Genomic DNA, 21,603 nt, shown 5'->3' on the forward strand with positions numbered 1-21,603 from the left:
CAAGAAACTATCCTGAGTATATCAAAACCCTGGAATGGTGGACATCACCTCTGACAAATCCATGAGATTTGCAGCAGGTGAGTGGCCCAGCTAAGGGCAGTTTTTGCTGATGAAGTAGCAAAGGCTCCACTGCAGTGTATAGCTTGTGGCTTTCCAGCAACTGTGGCTCAGTGGTATCCATGCACAAGTACCCGTTTCAGTACCCAGGAACTCCTGGTAGGACTAGGAATATCCCCTGCCTTGGAGGCTTAGAGAGCCATAGCTAGTCAACATAGACAGTACTGAACTAGATGGTTGCAGGTTCGATTCCCATAAAGGAAGGTTGCATGTTCCTGCCTTTCAGGGGGTTGGACCACATGATCCTCAGGGATTCCAACTCTATGATTCTATGCCCAATGAGTCTGACTTCGTGGAAGGCACTTTCCTAAGGAATCACATGCCACGTGAGAGAATTAAGTGAATTCTCAGCTAGCGCCACTCCTGAGAAGGGCAATGCCAAATTAAGAACTGCTGCATAAATTCAGTTAATTATGTTGCCTTTTGTTACTGTATCTTGATATATTTTGAAGCTTTGTTTATGATCTGCTTTTGCGGCTCTTGTGCATTTTACTTGAGCGCATTTATTTTGCTTACATACACTGTTTTCATAGAAGCAGAGGATTGTAGAATTGGAAGGGACCCCAACCCCCCGCAAAGCGGGAATCACAGCTAAAGAATCCCTGACAGATGGCCGTCCAACCTCTGTTTAAAAACCTCCAGCAGCGAAGGAGAGCTATTTAGAGAGAAGTTTCGAGATATTTATTGCTGTATGATTATTTTACTCGAAAGGTGGAATTGTGATTAGTAGTGTTAGTAGTAGACGCAGTAGAATTCTTGCTGTTGATTTGTTTAGCACCTTCTATAGAATGCTAAAGACAATGAAAAACAGTTAAAAACACAAAATTGCACCTTATTTTTTTAAGAAAGCTAAACCTATAAAAGGTAGATACTCCTGGTAAAGACTCATTTATCTAACTCGGAAAGCCTGCGGGTACAAAGATGTCTTCAACTGCTTCTGGAAAGTGCAGCTAAAGAACACCTGTCATATCTCAGCAGGAACGCTATTCCACAGAACAGTGGCAGCGACACTAAAAGGCCTTTTCTGAACTACTGCGGAGAGAGCTTCTGAGATTTTTTTGAACTTTCAGGAGAAACTCTCCCACAGGCTGCAGTGATCTGCTGCGTGTATAAAAGTGTAGAGGGGTTTACTTATTTCAGCAGAATGTGAAATTTGTATTGTATTTTTTTGTTGGGGGGGGGGAGAAAAGACGTTGATTTTCTTGTGGTTCACATATGCCAGCCACTTAAGTGATTTCGGTTGAAATATGAAGCAGCACACAAGTTAAATAAATAATCCACTTGCCTTTTTACTAGTTCAGGACCAAAACTTCTCAGCTGGGAACTTTCAGCCTTAACTGATTGTGTGTGTCATGAAAAACAAGGGGTGAAACTGGTACCTTAGAAGCTGCCGTAGAACTGTAGAGTAGGAAGGGACCACGAGGGTCATTTAGTCCAGCCCCCTGCAATGCAGGATTCTTTGGGCCCAACATGGGCCCTTGAACCCATGACTCTGAGATTAAGAGTCTCATGCTCTACCAACTGAGCCATGTCAGAAGTCTCTCTTGCGCATTCTGAGGACAGGGAGCAAAGCTTACTGGTATTCTTCCTCACTCTCCCTGAGCTGAGGGCCACATTTATTTCCCCAGCTGCTGAATCTAACGATACCACATTGTTACATAGTTCAGGGGGGCAGGAATAGTGTCACCCCTCTGGCAGTCGCTGTCACCGCCGCGACCTTCCAGAATGCTCCTTAGAATAACGCATCATTCCAGGCGTTCTGAAGAATTAAATACGCAGGTTGCTGGCACAGGTGAGATTTGCGCCATCATCTGAGAAAGACACCTGTGAACCCTAAAATAGTCAATATTTCACATCCTGCGCTTGGGGTTTCCTGTGCTTTGAGGTGGGGCACAGTCACTCCCACAAGACACATTATCATTATTATTATTATAATATTATTATTATTATTATTATTATTATTATTATTATTATTATTATTATTACTATTATGTATTTTTATTAAACAATTTCAACAGAACAAATTATCAATCCATATAATCAATTACATTAATTTCCCACCTTTTTACTCCCCCATCCCTCCCTCTCCCCCCGCCCAAAAACTTCCCTCAGCTCCCCTCTCTGATTTATTTGCACATTATATTCTCTGCATGTTAAACATGGTACATATCATTACCTTATCTGTCATGTATTCTATTAATAAATTTGTGGATGTTTATTCAAAACCTGCCAGGGAGTCCAAGTCATTTTGTTGTTTTTTAAAGTAATTTGTAGAAAGTTCCCAATCTTCCTTGAAGTCACGACTGTCCTTCTCATGTAGTTTATGAGTCACTTTTAACCCAATTTTTAATGGGGTTACTTGCCACATAACTCGTTCGTTTTTAACGTTCTCTATTTGTAGCCCACCTTTCCACAGAAAAAAGATCACAGCCGGTTTACCGTTTCACAGGAAAATGTCTGAACTGGGAGATGAAGCCTAAGAGCCGACCAAGTAACGTTGACTGTGTACCCACCACATACCGAAATTGTATTTGAGGCTTTCTCTGAAGAATCCTGGGAACTAGAGTTTGGGGTGCTGGGAAGAAGAGTTTGAATGTGATATCCCGCTTTATCACTACCCTAAGGAGTCTCAAAGCGGCTAACCTTCTCCTTTCCCTTCCTCCCCCACAACAAACACTCTGTGAGGTGAGTGGGGCTGAGAGACTTCACAGAAGTGTGACTAGCCCAAGGTCACCCAGCAGCTGCATGTGGAGGAGCGGAGACGCGAACCCGGTTCACCAGATTACGAGTCCACCGCTCTTAACCACTACACTACACTGGCACTGTAGCTCTGTGGGGGGTAAACTACAATTCCCAGGATTCTTTGGGAAAAGCCATGTATTTTAAATCCATGGTGAAAATGAAGCCTTCATTGGGAATGGTGGATTTTGGGGAACAAATGTGTTGTGTGTTTTGGCATATTGTTTAGAAAGCCTAAGATAACAGGGTGGCTTTTTTTCAAGTATAAATCCTCATCAGTCCGTGCTAGATTATTATTTTTTTAAATAGTATTTCTAGTAAAATATTATCAAAGGAAATTTCCTCTCCTTGCAGAATAATTTATCCAAAATTGCTATGACTTTAACAGACCTTACAGAAAATTGGCTCGGGTAAATGGAATTCCTTTTTTTCACTGGAAAAATAAGACACATTTGTTTCAGCATCTTAATCATTCAAATGCATGATAATTAAGCAGCAAGCCTAATCTTACAGAGTTGTTTCCTCACTTCTGGTCAACTTTCTGGGCTTGGAAGCAGAAGTAATGGACAAGAAATGGACCCCCCCCCCCATGGGAACCTGTAAGTTACCTCTTTTGTCCATTTATCGGCTCATGCGGGACCAACATGGATAGCTGGCCCTGATGAATACTTGCGGTTCCCGACCCCTATGGTTGCAATTTCATGGGCAGTCATTTAATTTTATCCTGATTCTAATTTTTATGCTGTATTTTAATCAATTGTTTGATTGTGTTTTAATGTATTTGACATTTGATGTTAGCCGCCCTTAGCCCGGTCTTGGCTGGGTAGTTGTGTGGGTCTTTGACAACATGTGTGGGGTTACATCTTAAAGGCTTCTCACCATCTCTGGCTTCTTGCACATTTTATGAAAGCAAGCTACAATTCTCAGGATGCCATTTCCGGCATAGATACTTGAGGTGAACTCAGACTTGAATTACAGTATCTGTGGACAGGCATCCCAGTGAAGAAAGCTACAAGTCCTTTCAACCCATCAGAGAACACTGAGCCTGCTAGGAAGCAGCCGCTCTGATTCTAGATTTCCTAGAAAGCAAGAGTTTATGTGGGTGGTTCTGCCTTGCTAGTAAGCCAGAGCATCAGAATCCAGCTTCACCCAGTGAATCCAGTTCAAGCAGGAAAGCTGACAATGGAGATGCCCAAGGGGTCTGGACTCTGCACATTTCTATGGGAAATGGCCTGATCCATGCCTTTCAGACTAATGTGTGGATCTGGAATTTAACAGGTCATCAGATTTCACACTTCTCTGAAACCTGATTCCCAACAGTTGAAATGTATCCAAGTATGAATTGAAATATGTATTCAGAGAAAACAAACCTTTTAAGAGAAACTACACACACACACGTGTATTTAAATACAGTAATCTGCAGATTAATGTGGAAATGTAATGGAAATTTGAAAAGTAAAAATAGGTGAAGTTGACATGAACCAGATAGATTTGCCTATGCCTAGTTAAACCAATAAACAAGATGATGTAAACTCTCTCTCTATATATATATAGTCAGGAATGGTTTTATTTCAGAGACACAAAAATGAACATTAGTGTGGAACATATTTATCAATAAACTCATAATCAGAAATACTCAAAATACTCACTGATAGGGAAAAATAAAGTTTAAGGTAGGTTTGGGAAGTTGATAGGTTAAGGGTTCTTTATATACAGTTAAAGGGAAGTGCTACTTCTCCAAGTTCCGTTTGAACCCTGTTCTGTCCTGAAATACAATGCCAGCTTTGGCCACAGATGATAGATTATGGACTGATTATGGTCACAGAAGCATTTGCTCTATGTAACAATTAATGAACATACCAATCTCTTACTTTAAAAATAACTAGATTTTTTTTTAGAAAGAAAAGTTCCACTTTTACAGAACACGATCAAAAAGATTAAGATGAAAACAACCTTGATAACATCTATTACAGATTCAGCCCAAATCTAAATCAGATCTCAGAGGCTTCAGTCCAATCCAGTTAGGAGCATGTGATAACTGGAAGAGGAATTGTGCAAACAAGACTGAACTGCTGCTGTTAGAAAAGGAAAGCTGGGAGCTGGTTTTAATCCCCACTGCTCTCCAGTTCTCAGTGAAGAGGGTTATTGCTTATGGCATGGCTGGGACTATGTGCGTAGAGTCCGCTGGAGCCTGCACATGTTGTTAGATCACACCGTCTTTATATCTAGTAATCATCCATCAATGTCATCTCACACCCTTCCTGGAGCATACTACATTCTAACATATGAATCTCCACATGAACAAACCAACTTCCACTCCTGTGTGAAATTAGGTGCTTAAAAGCAATGAACTTGTTTACAGAGACACAGCCCCAGCCCAAGATGTTTCACTGTCTGAGATGATGGACAAAATGGCACTTCTACCCCCACCTCCCGGCTGGACTGCTGTTGACCCTTACTTCAACATTTGAAACAGGGCAGCATGCAACACAGCTCTGAACTCTTAACACCTCTCCGCCTCCTCCACCACTCCCCAGCATCTGCTGCCTGAAGCAGTTGTCTCATTGCGCCTAATGGGAGGACTGGCACTGCAAATAGCCATTTTATAGTTACATCTGTAAGAAGTCTTGCAGCTCCTTTAAATAATAGTAATAAGAAAGCCACCATGCTTTCATAAACGGCTAACTCTCCAAGCCATTTTTCATGCTTTCTTTGTACTAACACACACACACACACACACATAGCGAGATAACAACAGGACTTTTGTAACAGAAAAAGGTTGGGGTGGTTTCATGTCCATCATCTGGAAAGCACAGAAAGAGGGGCTTGCAGCTCACCCCAGCTGGTTTCATGAGGGCTAGGAACACATTTTAGGACAGCAAGCTATGGTTCTCAGGGTGCCATTTCTGCACAGACACTTGCAATCAGTTCAGACCTGTGTTACAGAGTACAAGGGCAGGCATACCAATATACACACAGCAACATCCATAGATTTGGAACCAGCATCAATCTACTTATACTCAGATATGGTTGCCTATTTATTGATGGCAATACATTATTGAATTGGGGGTAGTAGAAAAAGGCACAAAGAGAGACAGAGAGAATAAAAACAATGGATAGACTCAGAATCTCTGACCTGGATCTGTTGCTGGAGAAGGTTGATTTTGTGTTGCTGCTGCAGGAGCTGCTGTTGTTGCCTTGCAATCTGTAGGGTCAACACACAACAGTACTTAACAGGAGTCTAATTTGCAGTCTGAAAAGGCACATTTGCCCTCCTCCATTTAGACCTTTGCCCACAGCTGGTCCTATCCAAATAAAGACAATGAACACTTCCACTCTGTCACCAAATGTATTAAAAAAACCACATGTTTAATGGTACTGTCTCCAGTGTGCTTATTTCTAAGAAATCACAGGTGCCAACTCCTAGGGGCTGAGGTTGCTTCGCTGCCCCCCTAATAAAATATTTGAGGGGGAATAATGGAATAAAAGGAAGATGGAATAAAAGGAAACATCTTGGCAGAATCAGACTGATCCACGTATTGTACAGATATAAGTTCGTAGGGAGGTAAAAAGAAATTATATAAGAAATATGTAACTGTGCGGTATAAAGTAATGGATAGATAAAGTACAGTGAGATTAATTGGAAGTCAGTTTTAAATTTCTTCTCTATAAGTTTTATAATTGTGTTCAGTATCAGTATATATTATGGTAATTATATTAATCTGGTTGTAACTTATAGTGTGGTGGTTTGTTTGATTTTTCTGTTACTTGTTTGTTTGATTGTATGTTTGTTTACTTGTACAGTGGTACCTCAGGTTAAGTACTTAATTCATTCCGGAGGTCCGTTCTTAACCTGAAACTGTCCTTAATCTGAAGCACCACTTTACCTAATGGGGCCTCCTGCTGCTGCTGCCGCGCCGCCGGAGCACGATTTCTGTTCTCATCCTGAAGCAAAGTTCTTAACCCAAGGTACTATTTCTGGGTTAGCGGAGTCTGTAACCTGAAGCGTATGTAACCTGAAGCGTATGTAACCCAAGGTACCACTGTATCTATGTCTGTTTTCTCATAAATGCATTTATTTTACATTAATAAAGATATATTTTAAAATAAATAAATAAAATATTTGAGGGGGTGTCCCCCTAATTTGATGGGCATTGCCATTCAAATGGTGTGGGTGGGTGTGCCACGTCACATGATCAATTATACAGGGTTGGGTTTACCTGCCCCCCAAAAAATATTTTGTTCAAGTTGGCACCTCTGTCATATATATTGTGTCCACACAGGCTACTAATCCTGATGGCTGTGCTCCACTTCCACTGCTGGAAGTGCTATGCTTCTGAATATCAGTAGCTGGAAACCACAGGAGGGGATAAGGCTCTTGCAGTCAGATCTTACTTGCGGGCTCCCCATTGGCTTCTGGGTTGACAGCTGTGACCAGCATTCCTGAAATATATTGGGAGCCGAGTGTGGATTTCATGCTCTTTATTCAGCTCATAGTAGTGAGGAATGCAAGTTTTTCCCAAATGTCTGCTTTATATACATTATTTACACAATGGGCCCCACGTGATTGGATAATTCTGGGATTCTCCTGTAGGCCAATCAGGTTGCGGATTAACTTCCACCAGGAGTTGGATTGGGTGGCTCTTGCGGACCAATCAGACTGCTGCATTCTGGATCCTATTGTTCTAGGACCAATCAGACTGCTGCATTCTGGATCCTATTGTTCTAGGACCAATCAGACTGCTGCATTCTGGATCCTATTCAGCTCAGTATATAACAATTCCATAATGTGCAATGCTTAAAGTTGCTAATTTGTGTGTGCGCGCGCATGCACACACGCGCACACACACACACACACACACACACTCTAAGTTAACGAATACTTTTTCATGCATTTTAGCCAACTTTTCATTCATTCCCTGCCCCCCATCCTCCCAATAAATAACTGAACTAATTCCTGGGCTCGGATCCTGCAATATTTCACACCTCCTTAAAATAAGGATATGTTAATGGAGTGTTACTATTCTCCCCCCCCCACACACTAAAGAGGGAGACTAGATTAAAAGTCCCTTTTAATAATAATCACTCACCTGTTCCTGTTGCTGCTTGGCCAGCTCCATTTGCTGGCGCTGCTTCTCAATTTGTGAGGCCGCCAGCTTCTTCTGCTCATCGTGAGCCGCCAACAGCTGCTCCCGCAAACTGGTCAGCTGATTGATCATGCCCATGAGCTGCCTCTCTTTCTCAGCTAGGCTCTCTGGAGTCCCTGAGCATCATATGGTGACAAAAGGTAAGGGGAGGAGGGGGAAGAGAGAGGGAAGAGAGAATGAGAAGCAAGAACTGGGTACCATTCCAAGAGGACAGCTCCTGTAAGGCACGGCAGAAAATGCATCTTGCCACACAGGCATATGTTCGGGAGACTAACCCATTATTTACTTACTTACTCAAAATATTCTGTCCCTGTCTTTGCTGTTCATCCAAGTGTCCTGATCTAGAAATACTCGGGCAATAACAGTGGCCTCCCTGTACGACGGCGCTGTGCCAAAATCTGCCTCCCAATTTCTCATTAAGTTTTCCTCCCTGGAAAAAGCAGCTTCCATTTTTTTCTGTCTCATTTTCAGGACACTTTAGGATTTTCGTGGGTACATGGTTTGGACTTGTTTTATCACTGTGAAGTAGGTGTATGTGTTTCTCTCTCTCTCTCTCTCTCTCTCTCTCTCTCTCTCTCTCTCTCTCCATGAATCATTCTTCAGCACCCTGTAGCCTCCCTGGTTGCCTGCACTTTCTGACCTGAAGAAGAAGAGTTTGGATTTGATATCCCGCTTTATCACTACCCGAAGGAGTCTCAAAGCGGCTAACATTCTCCTTTCCGTTCCTCCCCCACAACAAACACTCTGTGAGGTGAGTGGGGCTGAGAGACTTCAGAGAAGTGTGACTAGCCCAAGGTCACCCAGCAACTGCATGTGGAGGAGCGAACCCGGTTCACCAGATTACGAGTCTACCGCTCTTAACCACTACACCACACTGGCTCTCCCCAAGGGCTTTATATCTCACAGTGGCTTCCTCTTGGCTGTAGCTGAAGGGTGGGCACCTGGGGAGGCTGCAGTGTAGAGAGACAAAGACGCTCACAGACACCCAGAGGCATTAACTTCATTGGGAGGAGCCAGTGGCAGAACCAAAAGCAGAAGCAGCACAGTTTCGATGGCTGGCTGCTACTCCTGCCGCCACCACTAGCCAGGGACTGCTTCCCTGCTCCTTCTGCTCTGGGGCAGGAGGAGGAGGAGAAGGAGCCAGCCACTGAAGTCACACAGCGCTCAGCTCCGCACTTGGCCTCCTCTGCCACCTTTGAGCACTAGGGACCCCCAGCACCCTCCTTTTGTTGAGGGCCAAAAGGGCTCAGCCCTAGGAGATGATGTCCCTGCACACAGTTTTGTGTGACCTTGAGAAACTTATTGCCAGGGAAAAACTAAGTTGATTCTCAAAGACAGTCAGCAACACAAAATCAACAATAAAAACAAGCTTAAAACTAAAACCACAAACCAAGACACAGAAATAACACATATAATTGCCAATAGTTCATCAGTCAAAAAACCCAATTGTTTCAAATTATCCAAAATTATCCCTGAAGGCTTATTGGAAGAAACAAATTTGTGCTGCCTGACCAAAGCCAAGAGGTCTTCCAAAAGGGAGCATTCCATTGTTTATGTGTCATATTGGGTCTGGATGAATGTGTCAATTTCAGTTTCTTTCAGTTTCTCATTTTTCCAATCTTAAATTCTCCACATTTCCTCATGAAAATCTTCACGAAAGCCAAGGCCTTCTGAACTACATTGTCAAGTGTTAGAAGGGGAAAGACCTGTCCATTTTAGTTTCTTCCACTTTGAAAATCTGTCAGAAATATAGCGTGAATAAACACATTTTTGTATGCTGTTTTTCTTAATGTCCACAATTTTGCAATTTTCCTAATAGAATGCATTTTAATGTTATTTTCACTAATGTATACATCTGAAGCACACTGCCCCCCAATATATGCATTTTTTATAAGTCCTGGTTGGAAAACTGCATTGCAAAGTTCAGTTAATTTTTGTAGGATGGCTGTGTTGTGGTTCTCATATTGTTTCAGAAAGTTCAAATTTGATAGATATGGATTTAATCCATGAGCCAGATCCAGAGGGCAATTGGGCCTGATCTGGCCCGTGGTCCTTAGTTTGCCAACCCCTGTGTTAGGGCATTACTGCCTAAAGAGTGGTTGCTGCATACAAGGATTGTCACCACACAGGAGTCGTGGAATTTCGTTTCTGTGTCAGAAATTCATCTCTCCTCGTACTACTCAGTCCTCATGACGTCTGCTAGAAATGCAATCAGTGGGATGAAACTATAACACTTTATTTACAGTTTCCCCAAGCTTTGTGTGAGAGAAAGGGAACAGCGCCGCATGGTAAAATATTAAGAGAAAGGGAGGGAACCCTTCTAATTTGCAGTTTTCACTTCAAACGCCATCGGAGACCAAGGCGTCGTTGCCGCAATGTGTTTGCCACCTGGACACGCAATTAGACTGAAGTGTCTGTTACAAGTCTTTGCATCCAAAGAGTTGTTATGCAAAAGGAATTAGCAGCTCCCCCCACCAAATGCTACAGCTGGAATTCTCCTAAAAGGGCAATTCCTCAATTTCAAGATCAGCTATACAGAAGCAGTTACACCATTGGCCTTCATGTCGTAAGACATGTTTGATGTTATATAAATGCTTCGGCAGGGAGATAAGTAACAGCATGTAGAACAGAGAAGTGGAAATCTGAAGAGAGAAGAAATGCAGAATTTGAGCTGCATGTCAAGACAGAAATTGCCAGCAGAGCCAAGGCAATTCACCTCCCACTTCTGCAGAAGAGACCTTTCCACACACGCAAAATCCATTTCTTAGCATGCAATAATAGCTGTGTTCCTGCATGCACCACAGATTCCAATGGTGTGATCTGCGATCAACTTTGACCTTCTGAAAATTATACGTAGCCCCCTTAATCTACCTGGGATGCGTATGAGAAAAGATAAGACAGTCTGTGGAAAAACCTGAAATCACAGAAGTCAGAGTGGAGTTAAAATGGACCCACCGCCACTCCCCCTCTAGTAGCAAATTGGCTGGTCGTGTGCCAATTATTCTGAAGGTGAAGTAGGGACACACACACAAAAATAAGATAGTGGTTTCCACAGGAGATTACCAAGGAATTAAGTTTGGATTTTTTTAAAAAAAAAAAAAGTTAAGAAAGTGCTTGTTTTTGTGTGAAGCTGGTCCTAAATTTGAGCCCTTTAATGCTAAGGGGAGATTTCACTGGGGTGGGAAAGGAAGAAAGGTGTATTTTCCCATTCTTTCTCTCCTGAAGCCTCCCCCAACCCTGTGAGACCCCAAAACTGCTAGAAGACTTCTGCATGGGATGGTCACTTATACGTCAGTCCCAAAGGGGAGATGTATTACCAAAAGAGATGTTGGGAGACCAATATTCTCCCCTCACAGAGCTACTGTTATTAGAGATCCCCAAGAAGAGATGTTCATTGCTAAACCACTCTGGAAACTGTAGCTCTGTGAGGGAGAATACTGGTCTCCCCACAACTCTCAGCACCTATAACAAACTACATTTCCCAGAATTCTCTGCAGAGGAAGCCATGACTGTGTGAAGTAGCATGATACGGCTTTAAATACAGAAGTGCAGATGGGGCCCATCCGCTATTCCACACTGATGCAGTTCCATCTAAAGTCAGCCACTCTAAGTCCCAATGTAATAAGTTTGATCAAAAGTAACTTAAAGAGTCCCATTGCCTTCAATAGGACTTAGTTATGGCTACATGTAGCTGGATCAAGTCTGGTTTATTTGTTTATATGTTTATTAAATGTATTTATTTATTTAATGTTGATAGCCTTAGAATCAAGGGCTTGGATGATGATGGACATTCAGCTTTTCTTTTTTAATTTTAAAATATCTGTACCGAAATTCTGTTTTCATCAATATGTTAGGCATATGTTCCTGGATTCAAACATACAATCAGTAACAGCCAACTACATTTAATTTTAAAAAGTGTACCATTTCAAACAACAGTAATTAATTTCCTGCATCATTGCAGGAAAACGGGGATATAAATTAGTAGCAGCAGTAGTTGTATTTATTCAATTTATATACCACGCTTTACAAAACAGCAATGATAAAAACATCATAAAAACCATACTGACGGACAGCCTAGTAGCAAAACAGTCACAATAATAACAGCCCTCCCCCTACACACTTTCATGGCCAAAGGCCTGGGTTAAAGAGGAATGTTTTTGCCTGCCTTCTAAAGACATGTAGTGACAGCACCAGGCAAGTCTATCTGGGGAGAGCATTCCACAACTGGGGAACCACCACAATAAAGGCCTGTTCTCTTGTTGCCATCCTCCAAACCTTTCTGGGAAGAATGACACAGAGAAGAGACTCAGAGGACAAGTGTAGGGGCTGGGTCAATTTGTATGGGGGAGAGCCAAAGTAAATAAAGAAATATATAAATGCAAAGTAAATAAATAATACACAAATAAACAAAGAAGCCGAAGATGCAGATCAACTTAAGAAAGGATAAAAATGACAGGTTGAAATTGAGGCTATTTCTTTTTTTAGTTACCCAAGCTGGCTGCTAAAATGCCAAGTTGCACACACATGCGCCTCTATGCCAACGCAGGCACACAGCCCTCCAGTGCGAACAACTCAACTATCAAAATGAGACTTTATTTTTTAACTGAAATGGGGAAGGCGCACCAAGGCTTAATGTATTTGCAGCCAACCTATTGATTGGCAGGTTGTCACAGTAGGACGTGCCTCTGCCTGCTCACATCGCCAGCAGAGGAAAACGGGAGAGCGCTCCCGCTTTCCCTTCCTTCTTGTCTCAAGGCTGAAGACGACGACAGAGACAAGCTTGATGAGCTCAAATATAATACCTCCGAACATACCCCTCAAGTTACTCTAATTGACAGGGACGTCCCTGCTTTGAACCTAAGCTTTTAAGCTGTCCCTCCATCCCTTATTATCCTTGCAATACCCCCTGATTTTTCACCACGGGTTCCTGTGCTTCTCCATTCACTGGCAACGTCTCTTCAGGACTCCAAGGAATGATGGTTGTGGGAGGCGGGGAAGAAAGACCCAGTTCAAACTAGAAGAGGGGCAGGAGACGGCTCTTGTATTCATGCCCTGCTAGTGGGATTCTCAGAAGTATCAGAATGTCCACTATGAGAGCAGAATGCTGAACGAGAGGGGTCTTTGGTCTGTGGTTCTCAGCCTCATTCCCTCCTTTCGATTCTGCAGAATGGGGGTAACAGTAGCACTGCCAAACTTACAGAGCTGTTGTAAGCACGGATGAAATGATAAGCGTGTGAAGTGCCTTGAAGCAGTATATAAATCCTAACTATTGATTTATGAAAAAACATTATCTATATTGCCAGCTCATACAGAACATCAAGGTAGTGTCCAATAGCAATGAACATAAAGTATCATAAAACCATACAAAATAACCATTGGAATGGCTGGCTAATCAAGAAAATATAAACAGCTGCAGAGGACTGTTGGCACAAAAAAAAGTTCTCAAGAACCAATGGATTCAAGTTACAAGAAAGGGGATTCTGACAAAACATCAGGAGGAACTTCGTGACAGTAAGAGCTGTTTGACAGAGGAATGGACTCCCTTGGAAGGTTGTGGACTCTTCTTCCATGGAGGTTTTTAAGCAGAAGTTGGATGGCCATCTGTCAGGGATGTTTCGAACTTCAAAATGGAAAGCATAATGCTGGTGGTCAGTAAAAGAGGTTTAAAGACTGTCTCAAGGCAAATCTAAAAAAATGTAGTGTAAACACCGACAACTGGGAAACATTGGCCTGCGAGCACTCCAGTTGGAGAACAGCCTTTACCAAAGGTGTCATAGGCTTTGAAGACACTCAAACTCAGAACGCAAGGCAGAAACTTGCTAAGAGGAAGGCACACTTGGCAAATCCACACCATGATCAACTCCTGCCCGGGAACCAATGTCCCCACTGTGGAAGGACGTGTGGATCCAGAATTGGCCTCCACAGTCACTTACGGACTCATTGTTAAAACTGTGTTTATGGAAGACAATCTTACTTGGCTATGAGTGGTCGCCAAAGAAGAAGAAAAAGTTGAGATTGGGTTGGACTAGATGACACTTCCAACACTACAGTTCTATGACTCCATGAATATTGTTCCTATTGCAGAGACCTCAGCTATGCCCTCCAAATTCCTTATAACTCTTCATGCTGTCCATTCAGAAGCCACCAGACACGGCTGGCACTTCCATAAGGAAAAGAGAGGTGATGAATTGGTTCTCGCTGGGTTCACTGCTTGTCTCTCCTGGCCAGCCCTGTTGCCACCCACCCAGTCAGCCAACATACCCCGTACCTTGCTCTAGCAAGGACCCAAGGAATCCTTCTCTCAAAGTTTGACATTCTGGGCAGAGTGGCCATGACAGCACCCCTAAGCATTAACACAGTGGCTAACAATGCCTAAAATTTAAACTATGCCACCCCTGACAAGAACTGCCAAGGAAAATAAAGAACTTATTTATGTATGCTACAACAGCAGCAGGAGTCTTGATAGCACAAGGATGGAAGAATGAGGACACTCTGACAAAAGTACAGTGGCAAGAGAAATTGATGAACTATGCAGAACTGGCGAAATTGACATGCAAATTGCAAGAGAAGGACAACTGTGACTTTAAAGAAGACTGGGAGCCTTTTACAAATTATTTAAAAAGACAACAAATGAACTGGACTCCTTGGCAGGTTTTGAATAAACATACACAAATTTATTGAGGGTTAACATAGTAGACAGATAATATAAGGATGTGTACAATTGTACAACATGCAGAAGTTAATATAGGTTGAGAAATCAGAGAGAGGAGCTGAGGGAAGTCTTAGAGGGGAGGGTTTGTGGGGGAGGTGGGAGGTAGGAAATGGGGGGAAATAATGAAGATGATTTACTTTGATAATTCGTTATGTTGAAATTGTTAATAAATTAAAAAACAACAACTATGCCACCCCTGATATTAAGGCATTGTTAGCTACTGCAGGAATTCATGTCAGCGGCATAGGCACTTTCACAGCCACCCCACCAAGAACGCCTAGCTGTGAGGGAAGACTCCGCCAAATCATTCTTTTAGCAAGGGAGAGAGAGGGGGAGAGAGCATCCTAAGGGGTGCTTCCGTCACCGCCAAACTAGCTGGACAAGAAACCAACAAAAATAAGCTGAGATGAGGGGCTGCTGCTGCCACAATGAAGAGGGTGAGGGGTGGCAAAGGTGTTGCCGGCTCAGATGGCACAACCTCTTGCACTGGCCCTGCTGTCAGAAATACATCCCATTTCACTACGTAGCAGGAAACGTATGAAGCTATATTATGCTCAGTCACCCCACCGATCCATCTTAGCCAGAGCTTAATACTCTGACTCAGCTTTCTAAGATCTGAGGCAGGGGTACTTCTAATTCCCACACCTAAGGTCCCCCCCAATAGCTGGAGATGTCAGTCACTAAACTAAGGGCCTATTTATACAAAGATGTGTTCTGTCACTAGCCTAGATACGGCCTATCAAGCATAGTGAAACCCACCAGCTATATATAATGGAGAACTCCCTTCCCACTGGTTTCAGCTCCAGACAGGCAGTAAGAAAAGGAGAAGTTGAGAAGATTATGGGTTGCCCCAAGTGTCTGGTGGACCACAAGTTCTGCATGCCTGAACATCTGGCTTAACCCAGGTTCAGTCTTAACTAACAGGTCTACATGTCTCTCTGATCACGACATTCCTCACAGAGATATTGCTTGTTAGTACAATCATGTTTGGGGTGTGGGGAATTGATGCTAAGAATAAAACAACGAAAATCTGTACTTGCCTATTCACTGCTCATTCAACCCCCTATTGCTAAATTTCAGCAATGTCGCTTTGCATTTAGACTTTGTTATTTTTAGTTGTTAAAAAATGGGTTTGTGAGAGAAGACACTTGTTTCACAATCCGCACCGTCCTTCTGAATTAAAAGTGGCTGAACACCCCAATCCTAAGCGTTCTTAGGATTCCCTTCCCCCAATGCAATTTGCTTCTCAATAAAAATAAATGTTCATGCTGAGGGTAGGGATGTTCATGAGAAAGCATCTTCCACAGTGAAGACAGCAGTGGTGGTGTCTATGCAGAAGAAAATTTCATTGAGTTTACCTGGGAGTAAGTATGTATCACAGGAATGGGAGACCTGCACCTCTCTTCCTTAAATGTTGCTGGACTACAACTCCGGTCACCATTTAACCATGATGGCTGGGGCTGTTGGGAATTTGGAGCCAAACACATCTGGAGCGCCATAGATTCCCCATCACTGGTGCTTCAGATTACAGCCTTGGATGCAAACTCAGTCTCCGATCTTCCCCTTTCTGCGTAGCTTGAACAAGAGGCTACAAATCCAGCTGCTAATTATTACAGATGCCAATGCCAGGTAGAATTCGGTTTATAAGGAAGGTTTGAGATAATTGTCTGCTCCACCAGAACAACAAGGTGCACTTTTGAAAGCGAACCTAATGGATTTTTGCAGCGTCCCTCACATGAACCCGTGCCAAAAATTAAGAGAGAGCATTATGGGGGAGAGGACTGACAACATGGGACAAATCTGACAGAAGTAGCTGCAGGTTTTAGGGATACCTCCGGGAAGCCTATTGCTCGTCTTGTGGATTGAGCTATTGAACATCACAGTGGGTTCTCGTTATCTCTGTAATACTGCCAGGTTTAACAGCGAGGGCCGGTATCCGACCAAAATTAAACGCTATTAAGTCCGACTGATTTCCAGAAGTGAGTTAAATGCATCCCTCATTCTCTCCTATTGAATTTACAGGGGAGTGGGGTGGGGAAGAAAAGGCGCACATCCCCCTCTGATACGGATCCCCCAGTTGTTTCCTTTTCAAGGGTCTGATCAGGTCAACCCCTCTTTAGCGATACTGCGACATCAGTATTCACCAACCATGCCCTGCACCCTGAAGTCACTGGGATTTGAAAAGTGCTTAGCTTTGGGCTGAATTGTGTCTTTGCCCAGAAACAATATCCATCAGCTGTTCAAAATATACACAGAAAAACAGTTAAATCTACCTCTGAGTCATTTCACTGTCAGAGTAATGAAGTAAATGGCTTTTGAATTGTTATTGTCTATCTTTCAAAGAAGCATCAGAAAGTACAGTGTGCTATTATTAAACCTAGACAGATGCAATAACATTGTATTAAAGTCGTGGCATAAAATATGGCATTTCTTTTTTTTTCTCCCCCCCTCAAAAAAGACAAGTATACTGAGGATTGTTTGTGCCCACCTCCACAAAGTTATCCTTATTGAAACACTCTTTTGAAAAACAGCACACAAGTGGGATAGATTTGTGTGTTTATTTAAAAAAAGTATGCTGTTAATAGTTTCATCTGATTTCCCTCCAGCACTCCACCAAGGCCCATGCAAACTATTCTCTAAATTTGATATTCATTTTTAAAGCAGTATATCTGACATAGCCAATCAACATACATCAATATAGGTTAAAAAACGTTTAAAAATAATCCAAGGCAAAAACATAGGGTGAACATGAACCGGGCAAGTAGCTGTTAGAAAGCAATGCGGTCTGGGACCACATTAACAGAAGCTGAGTGCCAAGGTCATAAATAAGAATGGGAGAATCGGAAAGTTTCAGTTTCTCCTAGTTTCTCATTTTCCCCAGTCATGAATTCAGTTCTCCACATTTCCAAATCAGCATGCTATTTTTTTAAAAGCAAAGAAGTCCTCATAAATATTGGCTTGAAGTATGCTTCCCAGAGATATAATTTTTGGCTCCTGTGGAAACAGTATGCTTGTGGTCTCATTCTCCAGTTCTTATCTTCTCAGCCTTTGTTTCCCCACAATGTCATTATATCCAACTAGTGGTTTCATTTACAGGTGTTGTAAATAAAAATATGCCCTTTTCCCTTATGGGGTATCCAAGAGCCCATATAGAGTCCTTACATAGGTTCCCTATTGGTAGGAGAAAATAACAGAGGCCAACCAGAGAATATTGAGAAGCAAAAGCAGCTAGTAAGCTTGATCTTTATTGATCTGTTGCAACAGGGTACTCCCCTCACACGCAGGAGAGGAAGAGGACCCAGAACAATAGCCTGCAAGGCCTTATAAAGACTTTTGAAATTCCCCTTCTCTAGATCAGGACCACCCCCAGAAACATTATGCATACATCACAGAAGGGGTGTAACCTAAGACCACCCCTCAGATACATCCCACCTACATCACAGAAATTTAAATGTTGTTTTTCTCTTCTCCTTGTTTATCTCCTGTCTAGCAGGTTACTTGATTGGATTTTCTGGGGAGCCTGGCCATTCTTTTGTAATGCTAAAATACTTATTTCCTGGGCCAGGTCACAGGCTCATACCTTATTCAAACACAGATTAAAGGAAGAGACAATGGGGAGGCTTTTCCATTTTTAACCGTGCAGAGAAAGGATTTGGTCAGTTTAGGAATCAAAATGGTTCCAGGTTGGCCTTCCTGTACTGATCTATGTATGTGCAGTTATGAACATTACTATATATCTAAAACCATAAAATTCCTATCACACAGGTAAATCCATGATGACATCATTACATCCCGTGCAGGGCCATGACATCATCGCCATCAAATTCTAAATTGCCTCGGCCAATCAGATTAAAATGGCAATGTGGGCAAATGAGGCTAAGGGCTGTGAGGGCAAAAAGGACAAGGAGAAGGAGGGACATCCAAACAACAAGAAGGTGTTTGCAGCGAGTGCCAGAAACAGCTGAAAACAAGAGGCTTCTGGAAAGGCATGAAAGGAAACACAAAATAAAGTGAGTCATTTTGGCTCAGCACTCCTCTGTTAGGACAGCTAACAGGAGCTGTCTTTTTTGAAGATTTTAGAGACAGTGAGAATTTGTTGGGCTTATTGTGATGGATGTTTCAGTACTGCACAGGGCAATTCGCCTGCTTAAGTAAGGAAAAATGGATTTCACACTTTTCCTAATACATCCACACACATTTCTGGTACTGGATGTTTCCAACTGTGTTTTCCTTTAATGGATGTTCTTCATTCTAATCTATACACACTGAATACTTATGCGATGGTTCTATGCAAATATAAGTACTTCAGCAAAGCAGTATTTGCCAGCCTGCTGCTGTCCAGATGTTATGGGCTACTGCAGCTTCCCCTAGTCAGGATACCTGTTATATTAGACAGGTTTCAATGGTGTTTTCTTCGTTTTTGCTTCTCCTCCATACCTCATCCAAGTGCCTGAAACTCAACATCTTCAAAACCACTTGAACACAGACCTCATTCCCAGCCACACCATTCGTCTACCAGCATAATGTGATAGGAATTTTGAGGTCTTAGATATATGTTAAATGTTCATAAGTGTACCAACCAAGCACATACATAGATCAGCACAGGAAGACCGACCTGGAACCATTTTGATTCCCAAACTGTCCCAAACTGACCAAATGTTTTCTCTGCAAGGTAAAGGGAAAATGGAAAAACCTCCCCATTGTCTTTTCCTTCACAAATCCTGTCTTAAGGGTATGTCTGTGTTTGAATAGGGTGTGAGCCTGTGACATGGCCCAGGAACTAAGTATTTATCATTACAAAAGACTGGCCAGGCTCCCCAGGCAATCCAATCAAGTAACCTGCCAGACAGGAGATAAACAAGGACAGGAGAAAAACAACATTCAAATTTCTGTTTTAAGACTGCCTTTTCTGTGATGTAGGTATGATGTATCTGAGGGGTGGTCTTAGGTTACACCCCTTCTGTGATGTATGTATGATGTTTCTGGGGGTGGTCTTGATCTACAGGGTGGCAATTTCAAAAGTCTTTATAAGGCCTTGCACGCCATTTTTTCTGGGTCCCTCCTCTCTCCTGCGGGTGAGGGGAGCACCCTGTTGCAACAGCTTTAATAAAGATCAGGCTTACTAGCTGCTTTGCTTCTCAATATTCTCTGGTTGGCCTCTGTTATTTTCTCCTACCAATAGGGAACCTGTGTAAGGACTCTATATGGGCTCTTGGATACCCCATAAGGGAAAAGGGCAATTTTTGTTTACAACAATAGTCAACCCTGACTGGTAGCAGCTCTCCAGAGTTTTGAACAGGGAATCCCTCCCAGTTTCACCTGGAGATGATGGGGACCTGCTGCCTGCAAAGCTGGTGCTGAGCTATGACCCTTCTCCTAATTCAGCCGAGGCCTGGGGCTGGTGACTCTGCCGAACAGATGCAAGGTAGTGAGGACAAGGTTTAGGTTGAAGCAGGAGGTGGGGAACTGTATGCTTAAGCTTTACTCTTCCCAGAACTTTTCACCTCAGGGAAATATGGCTGGGGAGAGGCTTAGTGCAGATTCCCAGGCCTCTAACTACCGGGCTACAGCCACATCCTCCAGGCTCTGCAGAGTCCCTCCTTAAAGCAGAGGCTCTTGGAGGTGTCCTCACACCCTCTCCCCCTCTGGAAATATTTCTCAGGCGAGAGCCTTCCCAAGGCAGATGCCTTCCATTACCAACTCCAAATACATTAAAGAGAAGCCAAGGGAGAAGAAACAGCATGGGCTGCAGTAAACACTGAATGTATCATAAGGAGTGACAAATAATTACATGCATCCTACCTCATTTGATTAAGAATCTCTCTGCCCCTCCTCTCCCTCTCCCTCTGTCCCCCATTTGAAAAAACAACAACAGCCACAAAGCTATCATTAAAAGAGAACCCAGTAGTTTTGACACATCTGGCAAAAAAAGAGAGATGCATTAAAAATTCCTCAAGAACAAATAAATTACATTCACATAGCTACTCCGAGGGCATGCTGCTTTACAGCATCTCCCAGGGAATCTGTGCTGTATTAACTAAAGGGTTTAAACCAACATTTGTCCTCTTGAATAATCTCCTTATCATGGCTCTCTCCTCCTCCTCCTCTTCCGAAGGGAAATGTGGTGAATCCTTGTAGCTTTCTTGTCTTCAGTTTCCTGATTACAAGATCCCAAGTGTCACGCAGTGGATTACCCTTCATAACCGGAGCGCTGTCCCCCCCCCCCCCAACACCTTGCTTGTCTTTCAACTTGTCCAGTGTTACTTAAATGGAATTATCTGTCGCAATCCGTATACAGAATCTGCCTAGCCCACTTATCTCAAGTTTCTGTATGTCACCTAACAGATTATCCTTTTTAATCCATACATCGAATCTACATAACATATGTCTTTAATTCACAGGCTCTGATGAGCTATAGTATCACTGAATGGATTATTTCTCTTAATCCATTATTGGCAGTTGTAAGAGCGTTCTCCAAAGAGAACCCACTGCCCCATCTTGGTGACACTAGCATACAAGGGTTTAGTTTTCAGCAGACTAGAGGCCTGTCATATGTTAGACACAGCTTGACATAAGTACCTGTTACTGATGTCCTCTACGCTCCACGATACAGAGCTATACTGTTCAAATAAACGTCTATTTCAGGACAAATGGGATTTAATGAACTAAGATTAGGCATGTTGAGGCCACAATTCTGGTGGTGTTCCTTTTAAATCTGGAGTTACCGCAGTGACATTATACAAGTCAAAACCAATTCTAAGCAGGTGAGACTGAGGGTCAATTTCGTCCCAGTAATACGAAACTTTCTAGTGCAACCTATGACTTGGAGACAAAGGTACCTTTTGAGCCAAACTACACATTACATGGGAGAGCTGCAATGGAATCTCC

The 21,603-nt window shown here is 42.7% G+C and overlaps 1 protein-coding gene across 18 annotated transcripts in view; it reads right to left on the reverse strand.

The window, feature by feature from the left end:
- SOX5 (SRY-box transcription factor 5) overlaps positions 1–21,603 on the reverse strand; it is a 766,948-nt gene that overhangs the window by 183,056 nt on the left and 562,289 nt on the right. For all 18 annotated transcript variants that reach the window (XM_083461132.1, XM_083461137.1, XM_083461148.1 and 15 more), the window contains 2 exons: positions 7,947–8,119; positions 5,993–6,061 (listed from right to left, as the gene is read on the reverse strand). In XM_083461132.1, the coding sequence (XP_083317258.1) occupies positions 5,993–6,061; positions 7,947–8,119 (242 nt within the window). The remainder of the gene's footprint in view (positions 1–5,992; positions 6,062–7,946; positions 8,120–21,603) is intronic.

The sequence above is a fragment of the Podarcis liolepis genome (assembly GCF_965112155.1).
Source record: "Podarcis liolepis genome assembly, chromosome: 10".
Classification (NCBI taxonomy): domain Eukaryota; kingdom Metazoa; phylum Chordata; class Lepidosauria; order Squamata; family Lacertidae; genus Podarcis; species Podarcis liolepis.